This window comes from Sitodiplosis mosellana, unplaced genomic scaffold, assembly GCF_009176505.1.
Source record: "Sitodiplosis mosellana isolate CC-2019 unplaced genomic scaffold, AAFC_SMos_1.0 Smas_scaffold_6226, whole genome shotgun sequence".
Classification (NCBI taxonomy): Eukaryota; Metazoa; Arthropoda; class Insecta; order Diptera; family Cecidomyiidae; genus Sitodiplosis; species Sitodiplosis mosellana.
In genome coordinates, this window is record NW_022601467.1 from 11,794,664 (window position 1) to 11,806,818 (window position 12,155).

General features: G+C 36.4%; 3 protein-coding genes across 32 annotated transcripts in view; 2 read left to right on the top strand and 1 right to left on the bottom strand.

The window, feature by feature from the left end:
• Positions 1–11,343, top strand: part of LOC129577994 (V-type proton ATPase 116 kDa subunit a 1) — a 26,073-nt gene extending 14,730 nt beyond the window's left edge. For 16 of the 29 annotated variants that reach the window (XM_055465984.1, XM_055465999.1, XM_055465985.1 and 13 more), the window contains 7 exons: positions 3,719–3,845; positions 3,956–4,345; positions 4,432–4,722; positions 4,809–5,507; positions 5,588–5,807; positions 5,944–6,115; positions 10,720–11,343. In XM_055465984.1, coding sequence (XP_055321959.1) covers positions 3,719–3,845; positions 3,956–4,345; positions 4,432–4,722; positions 4,809–5,507; positions 5,588–5,807; positions 5,944–6,115; positions 10,720–10,825 — 2,005 coding nt within the window. In that variant the 3' untranslated portion in view covers positions 10,826–11,343. Of the gene's footprint in view, positions 1–1,711; positions 1,807–2,339; positions 2,382–3,718; positions 3,846–3,955; positions 4,346–4,431; positions 4,723–4,808; positions 5,508–5,587; positions 5,808–5,943; positions 6,116–10,719 lie in introns of all 29 variants that reach the window. The other 13 variants (XM_055465994.1, XM_055465993.1, XM_055465986.1 and 10 more) reach the window with 2 other exon arrangements.
• Positions 6,078–11,343, top strand: LOC129577993 (uncharacterized). 2 transcript variants are annotated; one of them, XM_055465972.1, is made up of 6 exons: positions 6,133–6,497; positions 6,570–6,863; positions 7,123–7,237; positions 7,477–8,899; positions 8,961–10,050; positions 10,126–11,343. In XM_055465972.1, the coding sequence occupies exons 4-6, from the start codon at positions 7,487–7,489 to the stop codon at positions 10,200–10,202; spliced, it is 2,580 nt and encodes an 859-aa protein (XP_055321947.1). In that variant the 5' UTR covers positions 6,133–6,497; positions 6,570–6,863; positions 7,123–7,237; positions 7,477–7,486; the 3' UTR covers positions 10,203–11,343. The 2 variants fall into 2 exon arrangements, with proteins under 2 accessions (XP_055321948.1, XP_055321947.1); XM_055465973.1 differs by having other exon boundaries at positions 6,078–6,863.
• LOC129577998 (UDP-N-acetylglucosamine transferase subunit ALG13 homolog) lies at positions 11,103–12,070 on the bottom strand. The gene has a single exon (XM_055466012.1). It carries the CDS (start codon positions 11,933–11,935, stop codon positions 11,405–11,407), a length of 531 nt encoding a protein of 176 aa, XP_055321987.1. The 5' UTR covers positions 11,936–12,070; the 3' UTR covers positions 11,103–11,404.
• Positions 12,071–12,155: the final 85 nt, after the last annotated feature.

Consider the following 12,155-nt stretch of genomic DNA (forward strand, 5'->3'; position numbering starts at 1 on the left):
CCGTAGTGGATAAGATAAACACGCACAAAAGACAATGTTAAACTAACTGAAGGCTAGTGTGAACCGTATATGTTCGTCGTGATATTTTTTTCCCTTAAATATTTAGGCTATTTTTAAGCTGAAAGCAAACAAAAAAAAAATAAGAAAAAGAGATAAAAGCAATGAATTTAACGAATTTGGTATTCGTTACGGAATTGAATTTAAAAATGCACATATTTTATGCACCCACTTGAAACTACATGAAAAATCAAATATTACATATATTTATTTATTATAAGTTACTCTTGTTCATGTGGTGTAAGAATGAAAACAAAACCGAAAAAAAAGAACATACAAACTGTAACACACCGAACACAGATTTGCAAAACAAACAAAATTCATATACTCTAAACGTATGGTTGTGAAAACTTTATTCTCATCTATTTGACAACCATATAGTCTCCAACAAACACAAGGAAATTTCGAAACGGGTTTACATTTATAATGATTTCATTTTGATTTGTCAAGAAAAGTTGGTTATTTCAAATGAAAATAAAAGAAGAAGCATTTCTTTTGTTTCGAATCACAGAAGCTAAAATTTTTGTGTGGAAAAAGGCCTGAGCTCGTGTCACCCACAAAAATAAAATATACAATGGATGGATGAAAGCATTAATACCAAATTAACATTTGCACGTATAAATCTATTTTTTTTAATTAATTATTTATCTGTGTCGCAATTGTGTATTTCATGCAATTTATGGAAAACAATCAGCAAAACTGATGTGTTTGTCGGTATAAACGTAGTTTTATTTTTAAAAAAAATTATTTTTTTGTCTGTATTGAATCAATTACTAAAATGGTTTACGGCCTTTGGTAATGGTAATAATTTTGTTGGGATTTTTTTTTCTTTCAATTTTTGGAAATTATGGAACCATTTTAGCTATTATATGTATGTACAACAATGTAATGGTGAAGCGATACGTTACAAATTCATAGAACACAGTTCAAGTCGCACATATTTTATCAAATCTAACCGAACTTGTACTTGTTTCCTTTTCCTCCCCGAATCGATGTAAATACGTAATATATTTTTATTCTATTTTTTTTTTAAATTCAAATCTAAATGTTCCATTTTAATGTATATATTAATTTTTAGTTGGCGTATCTTAATTTTGATTTTTTATTTCATTTTCTTTTTCTCATTTATTCATAATGTCATGCTATATGAAGCGAAATTCCATCATTTCAATGGATTAAATCTCTATTTCCGGGCTTGTATTTTAGGACAATTCTTCCATGTTATTATCTAAAATTGCTCGATATTTTTCTATAACTCAAGGGCCAGTTAAAGATTTTTTTTTTCTGTTTTCATCTCCAAACTTAAATTAGAAACCATTTGTGAAAATTCCACACGAAGTAAACATTTGTGTACTCTTTTTTCCAGTTAAACATTTTGATCTATCGCTTTTAATTAAAACAGAAATTTTTGAAGAGTGTGTGTTTGCTTGAAATTAAAAATATTTGAATTATGCCGTATTCCGACTGAATAATACTGAAAATAGCGCAAAATAACTTGTTATAAATTTTTCTATTCGATCTAAAACCAAACAAACCAAAGAGAGAAAAAAAAACAGAGAACAATTTTGCTAAATTTTGCTAAATTGGGCGAATCCGACCGTTTTGTTTTTACGTTTTTTTCTTTATATATTTTTAACGTATTACCAACTTATAGCAAGAAGGTGGTTTTGGTGCCACTGAATCAATGACGAGAGCATTAATTACCGACGAATCCAGAGCTGCACATTCAATGGGACCCGTTCAGCTTGGGTAGGTATTCATGCTGCACACACAAAATAATCAACACGCCAAAAATCCGACCAAATTTTTATCCCTAATTTTTAAGCGAGAATTTTTTATGTTCAAAACAAGAGAAAAAAAAATCAAATACCACAAAATCACACCAACTTTTCCGGAGCCGTGGCCTTCTATGCTCCACACAAATATTTTACGAACAAAAGAAAAACCACCACCGATTTTGCAAATAATTCCCAAATTTTTCGAATCAAGTTCATATATTCCAAATAGAAATATTTTTGTTTTTTTTTTCTAAATACGGATCATTGCAATGATGCGAAATTTGACGATATTCTAACCAATACACAATTACATTACTACCATGAACAATAACATCGTCATTCTTTCGTTTACATACGTAATGGAAAAGAAAACAATCTTCCACCCATCAACCAACAATTCGGACCATTTAAAAAAAAAACTAAAACATTAATTAATATAAATCAAACCAAACTCCCTCACACAACAACAAAAACCAACAACTAAAACGTTTTCGTTCAACACAGTTTCCTGGATAAGCCACAGGATGCTGAAGAGTATCTGCCATGGTCAGTAACGAATATTGTACAATTTTTGTTACCGTTGTTTCGTGAATCCGCATCCTATTTGTTTTGTTCATTTTCTATTTCGATATATTATACATATATTGATTAGTGAAACATTAATAATTTGTTATTAGTGATTCCATTGAGTGTATGCTAGTTTACCAAAACAAAACTATGTTCGCTTCAATGAACAGATGTTATTGCAAATTTTTTCAATTGCAAAACTAAAAAAAAAATAATCATCATGAAACCAACATCTATGGAAATGCTTGCTTCTGATCAAACATGTATTTTTCATTACTATTACGAATGTACACATTTTGTTGTTTTTTTCTGCTCTCTGCACCATTTAACGGTGTTGCGACCTCTTAAGCTTTTCTTCTTTGATCACATTAATTGTATTGTTGCCATATCCATATTGTTGTGTTATTTTTTTTCTTTCTCATGTAATGTGTTTGTCAATTTTTTTTTGAGACATTTTCTTTCAAACATATGTATGCTGAACATCTGTTCATTTTCCGTATCATTTTTCTTGTGTGCAACATGAACTTGAAATCGTATATTGCTACTGAATGGCTTGAATTTAATATTAATTGCTTATCAAAACTAAAACAAAAAAAAAAATAATATCCCGTTAATTTTGTGAGTTTTTCGTTTGTCTTGCATTATATTCTATTGGAATGTGATATTTATTATCTTGGAATTTTCTTTATTCTAACAAAAAAAAAACAAAAAAAAACATTACTTAAGCGTAAGACATACTAGATACGAAAACAACAACAAAAAAAAAACAATGAAATAAAAAACGAAATGAAACAAACAAAAATTGAGATGAAACTACCACAACAACAAGAACAACAGCAAAAAATACAAACGAACGGGTTAAAAATGTGCATTTTTAAGGACGATTCTAAATATAGATTTATAGACATATTTTATTGTTTAGAATATATTTTACGTAAAAGCGATCGTTCATCAGCCACAATAATATGGTTCACACTGTCTACTATTTGTAATAGCCAATTTAAGCACTTGAAATCAGAGCCTCAAATTATAAGCTTGCACTTTATTTAATTCATTCACCTTTGAAGCTCTTCTTAAATAGAACATCAAAAAAAAGCAATCAACCAAAGAAAAGAAAATCATATCAAATCGAACAATTAATTTTTGACTTAACTTTGTTTTATGTAATTGAATTATCGATTTATTTTTATTGCTTGATAAAACAATAACCATATCGATTTCGTTTTTTTTTGCCTTAACTTCGTTTCCCGTTTACGGAACGTATTTTTTAATCATTCCCTTTTCAATATTCTACCCGCAATAAATTAAACATATAGCTTCGTTGCTGGAGTTATTTTACGTGAACGTTTGCCAGCCTTTGAACGGATGTTGTGGCGTGCCTGCCGTGGTAACGTGTTTTTGCGTCAGGCTATGATTGAACAACCATTGGAAGATCCATCAAATGTACGTACCAAACCCATGCGCATGACGAAGATTCAATTTTTTTTTGTCTACATGTGAAATAACTTGAACGCTGGCGTCTCTTTTTTGCCATTTTTTTTCTCGAAATTCAGGGTGACAATGTCTACAAATCGGTGTTCATCATCTTTTTCCAAGGAGATCAATTGAAAACTCGCGTGAAGAAAATTTGCGAAGGTTTCCGCGCAACATTGTATCCATGTCCAGAAGCGCCGGCCGATCGCCGTGAAATGGCCATGGGTGTTATGACACGTATCGAAGATTTGAACACGGTTTTGGGCCAAACGCAAGACCATCGTCGTCGTGTTTTGGTTGCGGCCGCCAAAAAGCTAAAAGATTGGTTTGTTAAAGTTCGCAAAATAAAGGCCATCTACCATACATTGAACCTCTTCAATTTGGATGTCACACAAAAGTGTTTGATTGCCGAATGCTGGGTTCCATTACTCGATACGGAAACCATTCAATTGGCATTGCGTCGTGGAACGGTAAGCGATCTCTAACTTTATTCATTTTTCTTCTGCAATTTTTTTGAAATTTGTGTTTCCTTTTGTGTGTATGCCAATATTTGTAGGAGCGGTCCGGTTCATCAGTACCACCGATCTTAAATCGAATGCAAACATTCGAAAATCCACCGACTTATAACCGCACGAACAAATTCACAAAAGCATTTCAAGTTCTGATCGATTCCTATGGTGTGGCTAGTTACCGTGAAATGAATCCGGCACCGTATACCATTATCACTTTCCCCTTCTTGTTTGCCGTGATGTTTGGTGATTTGGGACATGGAACTATAATGGCTCTATTCGGACTGTGGATGATTTTGAAGGAAAAACCTTTGGCCGCACAAAAGAGTGATAACGAGGTGAGTGTCATGAAACAGTGGCATTTGAAAATAGAAACAAAGAAAACGGACGCTACGAAAACTAACCAACAACTTGTTTCATTTAGATCTGGAACATTTTCTTTGGCGGTCGATACATTATCTTTTTGATGGGTGTGTTTTCGATGTACACGGGTCTGATTTACAATGACATCTTCTCAAAATCGCTGAATATATTCGGTTCGAATTGGGAAGTAAACTACAATACGTCCACGATAATGTCAAACGAAGGTCTACAATTGGATCCAAAGACGAGTTTCACGAATTCGTCGTATCCGTTCGGAATGGATCCGATTTGGCAAGTGGCACGCAGCAATAAAATCATTTTCCACAATGGTTACAAAATGAAGATATCCATCATTTTCGGTGTGCTACACATGATGTTTGGTGTGATCATGAGTCTACGTAACTATCGTTACTTCAACGATCATTTGTCGGTCATCACCGCATTTGCGCCACAAATCATCTTTTTGGTTACGTTGTTTTTCTATTTGGCATTTTTGATGTTCATCAAATGGTTCAAATTTGCAGCGGCTAATGCACATCCATGGAGCAGTGATTGTGCCCCATCGATTCTCATTACCTTTATTAATATGGTTCTATTCAAAAATCCACCATATCCGGAAAAAGAAGAAGATTGCAGTCCATATATGTTCTGGGGCCAACGTGGTCTGCAGCAATTGCTTGTCTTGGTTGCACTTGCGTGCATACCATGGATGTTGCTATCAAAGCCCATTCACATCATGAGAAGCCGAAAAGAGGCTGCGGTAAATATCCAATTTTCGAAATCAAATATTACTTGTTCAATGAAGCAGAACATGAAATTGATCGATTCGTTCGATTACAGCATCATCCAATCGATCGTCAACCAGTTGGCAATGGAGATGCTGAAGGCGGTTTGAACGCCGATGGTGCTGTTCAACAGCCACAGGGACACGGCCATGACGAAGAAGACATCACTGAAATTTTCATTCACTCAGGAATTCACACCGTTGAATACGTGTTGGGCTCGGTATCTCACACCGCTTCCTATTTGCGTTTGTGGGCATTGTCATTGGCTCACGCACGTAAGTTGATTTTCAGCTCTATTCTTTTTCTTTCTCTACGCAATTACCGTTGCTATATTCAATCGCCATTATCGCTCACACCGAATAACAATTGATTTTGAGAAAATGATTAAATTGGTTTTCGTTGCTTCAACAGAATTGGCCGAAGTGCTGTGGGACATGGTTCTGCGTCAAGGTTTGGTAATAGATAGCTGGTATGGTGGTGTGATTCTCTGGATCATTTTCGGATTCTGGGGTGTACTTACCATCGGCATTTTGGTGTTGATGGAAGGTCTTTCAGCCTTCTTGCACACGCTCCGTTTGCATTGGTATGTGTGACCTTCTCATTTCATCCCATTATATTTTTTTTTTCCATTCCGAATAAAAATGCTAAAGAAATATTGTTTCATCTCTTTCATGTGATACACCCAAGTAACATTTATGTAATGCTTTCTACCGTTAAATTAAGTAATGCTTTTGCCCACTTCAGTGGTGCATTTGACCATTAATTCACATACAATCCCGTCCGAATCGGATGAAATTCGGGTATCATCCAACTGTACGCTACACTCGAATCACATCCATTTGTGACGGTAATAATGTGTGTGAAAACTGACTGACTGACTGAGAATTATATATGTACAACAGATTTCATCGTTTTCATCTTTGAATCAATTGAGAAATCAGAACCGTTGTGCAACATTTTCAATTGTAAATGTCACTTGAAATCTTCAAACTATTCATTAGCTCTAGAAATATGCACAATATAATAATCATTTTCAGCATAAAAAACTGTCGAAGCAAACACATTTTGCTTCTCTTTGGGGATTTCCCTTTCTGTCTCCAATTCGTAAAACAGCAGTTTTGACGCAGCAACCGTCACGCCATCCAAATGTGGTGTTCAAAGGATGAAACATTGTCGCCGAACGATTCGTTTTGCAAATGTCACTCAGCACAGCGGCTCATTGGTGTAGGAACATTGACAAGAAATTGGCGCACATTTTTTTGAGTGAACATTCAACGAAAAAAGGCAATTAGAATAGTTGCTTTAATTGCGAGACCAAAACCCTTTTACAGGTATGTACGGCTAAGAATAGAGTTTTTGCACAAATTAAATTGTGGATTATTTTGGAAATTGTTGTGAAATTGTTGTTTCGTCATACTGGTTCACATTTTCATCTAATGACATGTTCAAAGCGGGAAAAATCGCAATATTCTAGACCTATTGCATTGATTGACGCGAATAAATCAATATAAATTAATTCGATCACAACAAGTTTTCCCATTTTTTTTGTTACCAATTACAATTAATGGATTGTGGTTTTTTTTTCCAAAGATTATTTCACAATTTTGAGGCGAGATCTGCATTGAGACAGGGAGACAGAGAGCAAACGAAGCCTGATCCATTCAAATCGTTAGGATTCATACGAAGTGGACTTATTGTGACCGAGGTGAGTTTAGTGAACGTAGAAAATTGCAACAAATTAGCGTAAAATCATGTTTTTGCGTGTGGTGTACATGTTTCGACATGATTTATGGCGACGGACTGATGAATATCATCACATTGTTATCGTATTCGTTTAAAGCGATCAATCAGTGCATTGTTTTCGATTTCCGTAGCGTTAGCCAATTTCACAATCGCTTGCAACAAACATTTCATTCGTTCTACAATTTATTTTCTCTCGTTTAGATCCATCGCGATGGCGAGGCGTAAGCGGCACAATAAGACGTTTGGTAAGCCAAGGGAGAACAAAGTCCAGATGAAAAAGCACTCAATTGTGAAGAAAAAACGTGTCAATCGGAAAGAAGATCCAGAAAAACAGTCGACAGAAAATGGCACAATCGAAATCGGCGCGATCAAATTGGCATTTAATTCGATAATTAATCCGAAGTTAACAGAAACAGAAAGAGGATTTCTGATCCATAAGTTCTTCGAGAAGTGTTTGAATGCTACGAAAGTCATGCATCTTGCATCGATGTTAATGCTCTACACAATTAACGAAGCATTTGATGATGGCAATTTGGACTTCTTCGTGAATCAAAACGGAGCAAATTTGATTACAGACTGTTTCAACTGTGTCACATCGAACAACATCAACGATCCACTCACAGCCCAAATGCCAGACGCATTTCTCGCGATGGTGACCCAAGGTAGCCCCAACTTTGAATGGCCACGCCGCCATCAAATGACTCGCCAAGTTTATGCTCTCAAGGACCAGTATGTGGCCAATGTGAAGACAAATTTGGAGACGCACTGTTGGGTGAGATTGACCCACTTTCTACGTGTAAAGTGCCATGAATTCAATCACAAAGGAAGCCCACTTGGCGTTATTTATGATGCATCATACTTGCCTTTCGATGACATTGACATTCGAAATACGATGAAAAATTTGATGTACAATGAAGATTGGACTTATGATGATGATGAAAGTCGAAAGTCGAAGATGGAAATACTGTTTGAGGAAGTGTCTCAGCTTTGTGGCCCATCATTCGTAAAATGCTTCACAATGTACGAATACATTCAAAAGGACTGGTTCGAGTCTTTGTGGATGTGGATAGGCATTCAACGCACTATCGAGAAATTTTTGATCGATACGGCTCACCTTCGTCAACAGTGGAAAGCATACGATCGTGATCCAGTGAACAATCGAGAGCCGTCGGTACCGAAGATACCAAAAGTGAAGAATTTCGCCGCTATTCCACTCTGTGATACAAAACTGAAGCACATACCATTCGACCATAAAGATTTGATTGATTTCATTGGCCAGTTGAGAAATGAACGGGGATGGGATATCCGTGCTGATTATCGTACATACTACAAGCAAGGCGAGAACAAAGACGAGGCATGGGGAATTGTGTTCGATATGGACAAAATCAGACAGCTCAGAACCGGTTCGAAAGAGTTTTACCACAAAATTCAAACCAACAGTAGTGCCGTGTCGGTGTTGTTTAGCAGACCCAAACGCAAAGGAGCCGGCATGACTCTGTCTGAAATCAAAGCAAAGTACGAAAAGCCAGTCAGCAAAGGCGGTTACAAGTATGAGTCAGGAATTGATCCCGGCCAGAAAACAAAAATGGCCTGCGTGCGTTGGACTCTCGCTACTGGAATTGAAGTAAGTTGAAATATCATATGAAAATTAACATAGATTTGCATTGTTGTTGTTCATTTCACAGACCAACATCAAATTATCGAGTATTCAATATCACTGGGGTGCGCGACAAGGAATGCGCGACAAACAGGCCACGAAAATGACCAGAAAGTACGTGCACAAAGAACAGCGCGACTTGAAAAGCTATCCGATCACATCCGTATCGCCGCGAGGATCACAATGGAAATCATTCATTAAGCATAAAATCAAAATGCTGACAGATTCATTGGCTACATACGCCATAAGAAAATACGCACAGCTATCGTTGCACAAGTACATCGAGTCTAATCGCGAAATGGATTTGATGGCTAAACACATAACAAACAATGAGACAGGAGTTGTATTCCTTGGTGATGCGGCGTTCCCATCAAATTCGAAAATCGGTGTGAAAAGAACAAAACGATCACCGGATCAGCGAAAATTCATAGTTAGCCTAAAAAAGAACGGCAAAACGGATGTTGTGCTTACACCAGAGCCGTATACATTACAAACCTGTGCCAATTGCTTGCGGCGATTTCCGAGAAGCACAAAAAGTGACCGATTCAAAGTGTGCAAAGATTGTCGCCCACACAAGGATGTGGGACTCCCACCGGTTATCGTGACTGATCGAAGCAGACGGCGCAAGCAACGTGATCGAAAACGAAATGCCAGCCAAAAGCCAACAGCAAATGTAACTAGAGCCGAAAGAGCTGAGAAGCACCGGGAAAACCGCCGAAGTGAGCGTGAAAGCCACAATCCAGAGCAATTGGATACCGAAGAGGCAGTGAGACGGTACAATCGACGCATACGACGGCGTGAACTACATCAACGACGTCGAGTTGCAGGCCATCGCAGCCGTAAAGTAACCAAACAGCCGGAAGCGGAATCCGATTTGCCAGGTTTTGTGAAAATTGGTGACACAAGTATTTGCAAGATTCGTGTGAAAAATCGTAAGGCCAAACCACAATTATGGCAGCGAATACATTACAATGCAACTGATAAAGGAATTGGGTTATTGGGGTCAAAGAAAATAGCCTTCCAGAAAAACTGGCACTCAAGCCCAATGAATGATCAGAACGCTTTTACTGCTACTTGGCATCGTGACATCTGTGCGGCGAAGTGCATCTTGTACAGAGGTATGTGATCTACACAATACAATCACATTCATGTTTTATTGTATTTCAATTTCGAGTTCAATTCGTTCATTCTAGGCCGTTGTATGGTTTTCGACTTGAATGTGCACGAATCATTTGTGTTACCACCAGAAAGGATATGGCCAAAATGTTGAGATGGCCAATCGAGATGGCCAATCAAATGCTGTCGATGAAAAGTAGAGCGTAGATTAAGAGAATAAAATAAAACATTAACGATTAGTTATTATCAAAGCTTGATTTTTGTGGCTTTGTACATATTAAAATGTGTGTGCAAATACACGATGTAATACGGGTTAAACCCGTAGGTAAGTTGTTGTATGTAAGATTTTCTCAGTCAGTTGGTCAATTTCAATATCCACACCAATATTTACCAAAGTCATAAATGGACCTAGTTCAAGTGAAGCGTACAGTTGGATGATACTCGAGGTGGGTCCATTTATGACCTTGTTTCACACGTGATTTGTTATTTTGTTATCAATTGATTCATAATCGTTTTTATATCCTTCTAATTGATTTGTTTTTACCGTTTTTTCCTACTTCCATCGTGACGTTAAAAATGACTGAAACTACACACAAATGCGGGCCTTAATTCGACCGTTTACATACGCTTGGTAATGGATGTATTTGCGTTAACAATTGTTTCTTGGGCAGGGTTGAATTCCAGAGCAAATTCTACGGTGGACAAGGTTATGCGTTCCAACCGTTCGCATTCGATATCATTCTAGAACAAAGCGCCAACGCAGTTGAAGGCGAATAAATATATTCTCAAGCAGAAAGTAAAACTTGCTAAAATCATGAATTACAAAAATTTCAAACGTAAAATAAATTGCATCTCCTCTCAAGCTTGTACAACTGTCTTACTCTACCTAGAAAAAGAAGAAGTTTAAAAAAAAGCCACAACCGAATAGCTCATCTAGTAATGTAACGTTGGCATTGTTTCTCAATTGTTTGTCTATAGCCCAGTAGAGAAGAAAAATCAAGTTAAATTCGTCTGTTTCATTCAATAAAAGTGTAGGACAAATGGAAATGTATCATTTTATAGGTCTATGTATTCTTGAATTTATTTAATTAACTACTCAGTACATAATTACTTATATCAAATCACATAATTATTGTTAAATTGGAGATATAAAAAAAGAACCATATGTAATTATCAAGAAAACAATGAATAAATTGAATTGAATTCCCATGAAAAAAAAAATTCAGCAACAAAAACAACAACAGTTAAATAATAAAGATCGAGCTAAAAAAAACCGATCCACAAAAAAAAAGAAAGTCTTTTATTTATTTTTATGTTTTGGTCTCCAGCAGTTTGTTTGTATATCTCTTCATATTTTCATTCGAAACCCATCATCGTATTCAAATGGTTAACAAATTTCATCATATTATTGTGGCCGGGTTCATATGGCTTTAACGATGTGACTTTTTTGTTGAGATCGGCAAGCGTTTCGGTCAGTGTATGCGGTGAACAATACAATAGATGGCCGTCGATAAAGAGCTGTTGCGCGAGTTCTGTCTGATGATTGTGCATAAGTTTGTCATTTACAACGACAATCAGTGGTTTCCTGTGTGTGAGCACCTCAATACAACTGCCTGCACCGGCATGGCTTATCACTAAATCGCTCCATGTTATATCCGACAAAATGTTCGCTTTAAAATCATAACAATCCAATTTTATTCCAAAGCGATTTTCAACACGTTCCATTTTCATTGCATTGATTTTCTTTCCAGCTCCATGCTGTATCCGTAAGAATTTACACTGACAACTCTGTAAGAGCGTCAAAATTTCATCGCTTAAAATCACATCAACAAGATCTTCAAATTGGGTCGTTCCAACGGTAACAAAAACACTGCGAAATGACGACATTTTCAAACGATGGCTTTTTTTCTTGGTCCTATTTCAGCCGCGATTTTTTATGTTACTCCGTAATGTTTTACCGATTTGTGCTGTGTGTATACTTTTGTCAATTTTGACGTAACACACATCGAGCTACCGATTGCTGTACTAGATTGTTCAGCTGTTGTATGTGCACGGTTCAACTTACAGCTAGTGCTATTAAAAACTCAAAAGAAAAGTACATATGATT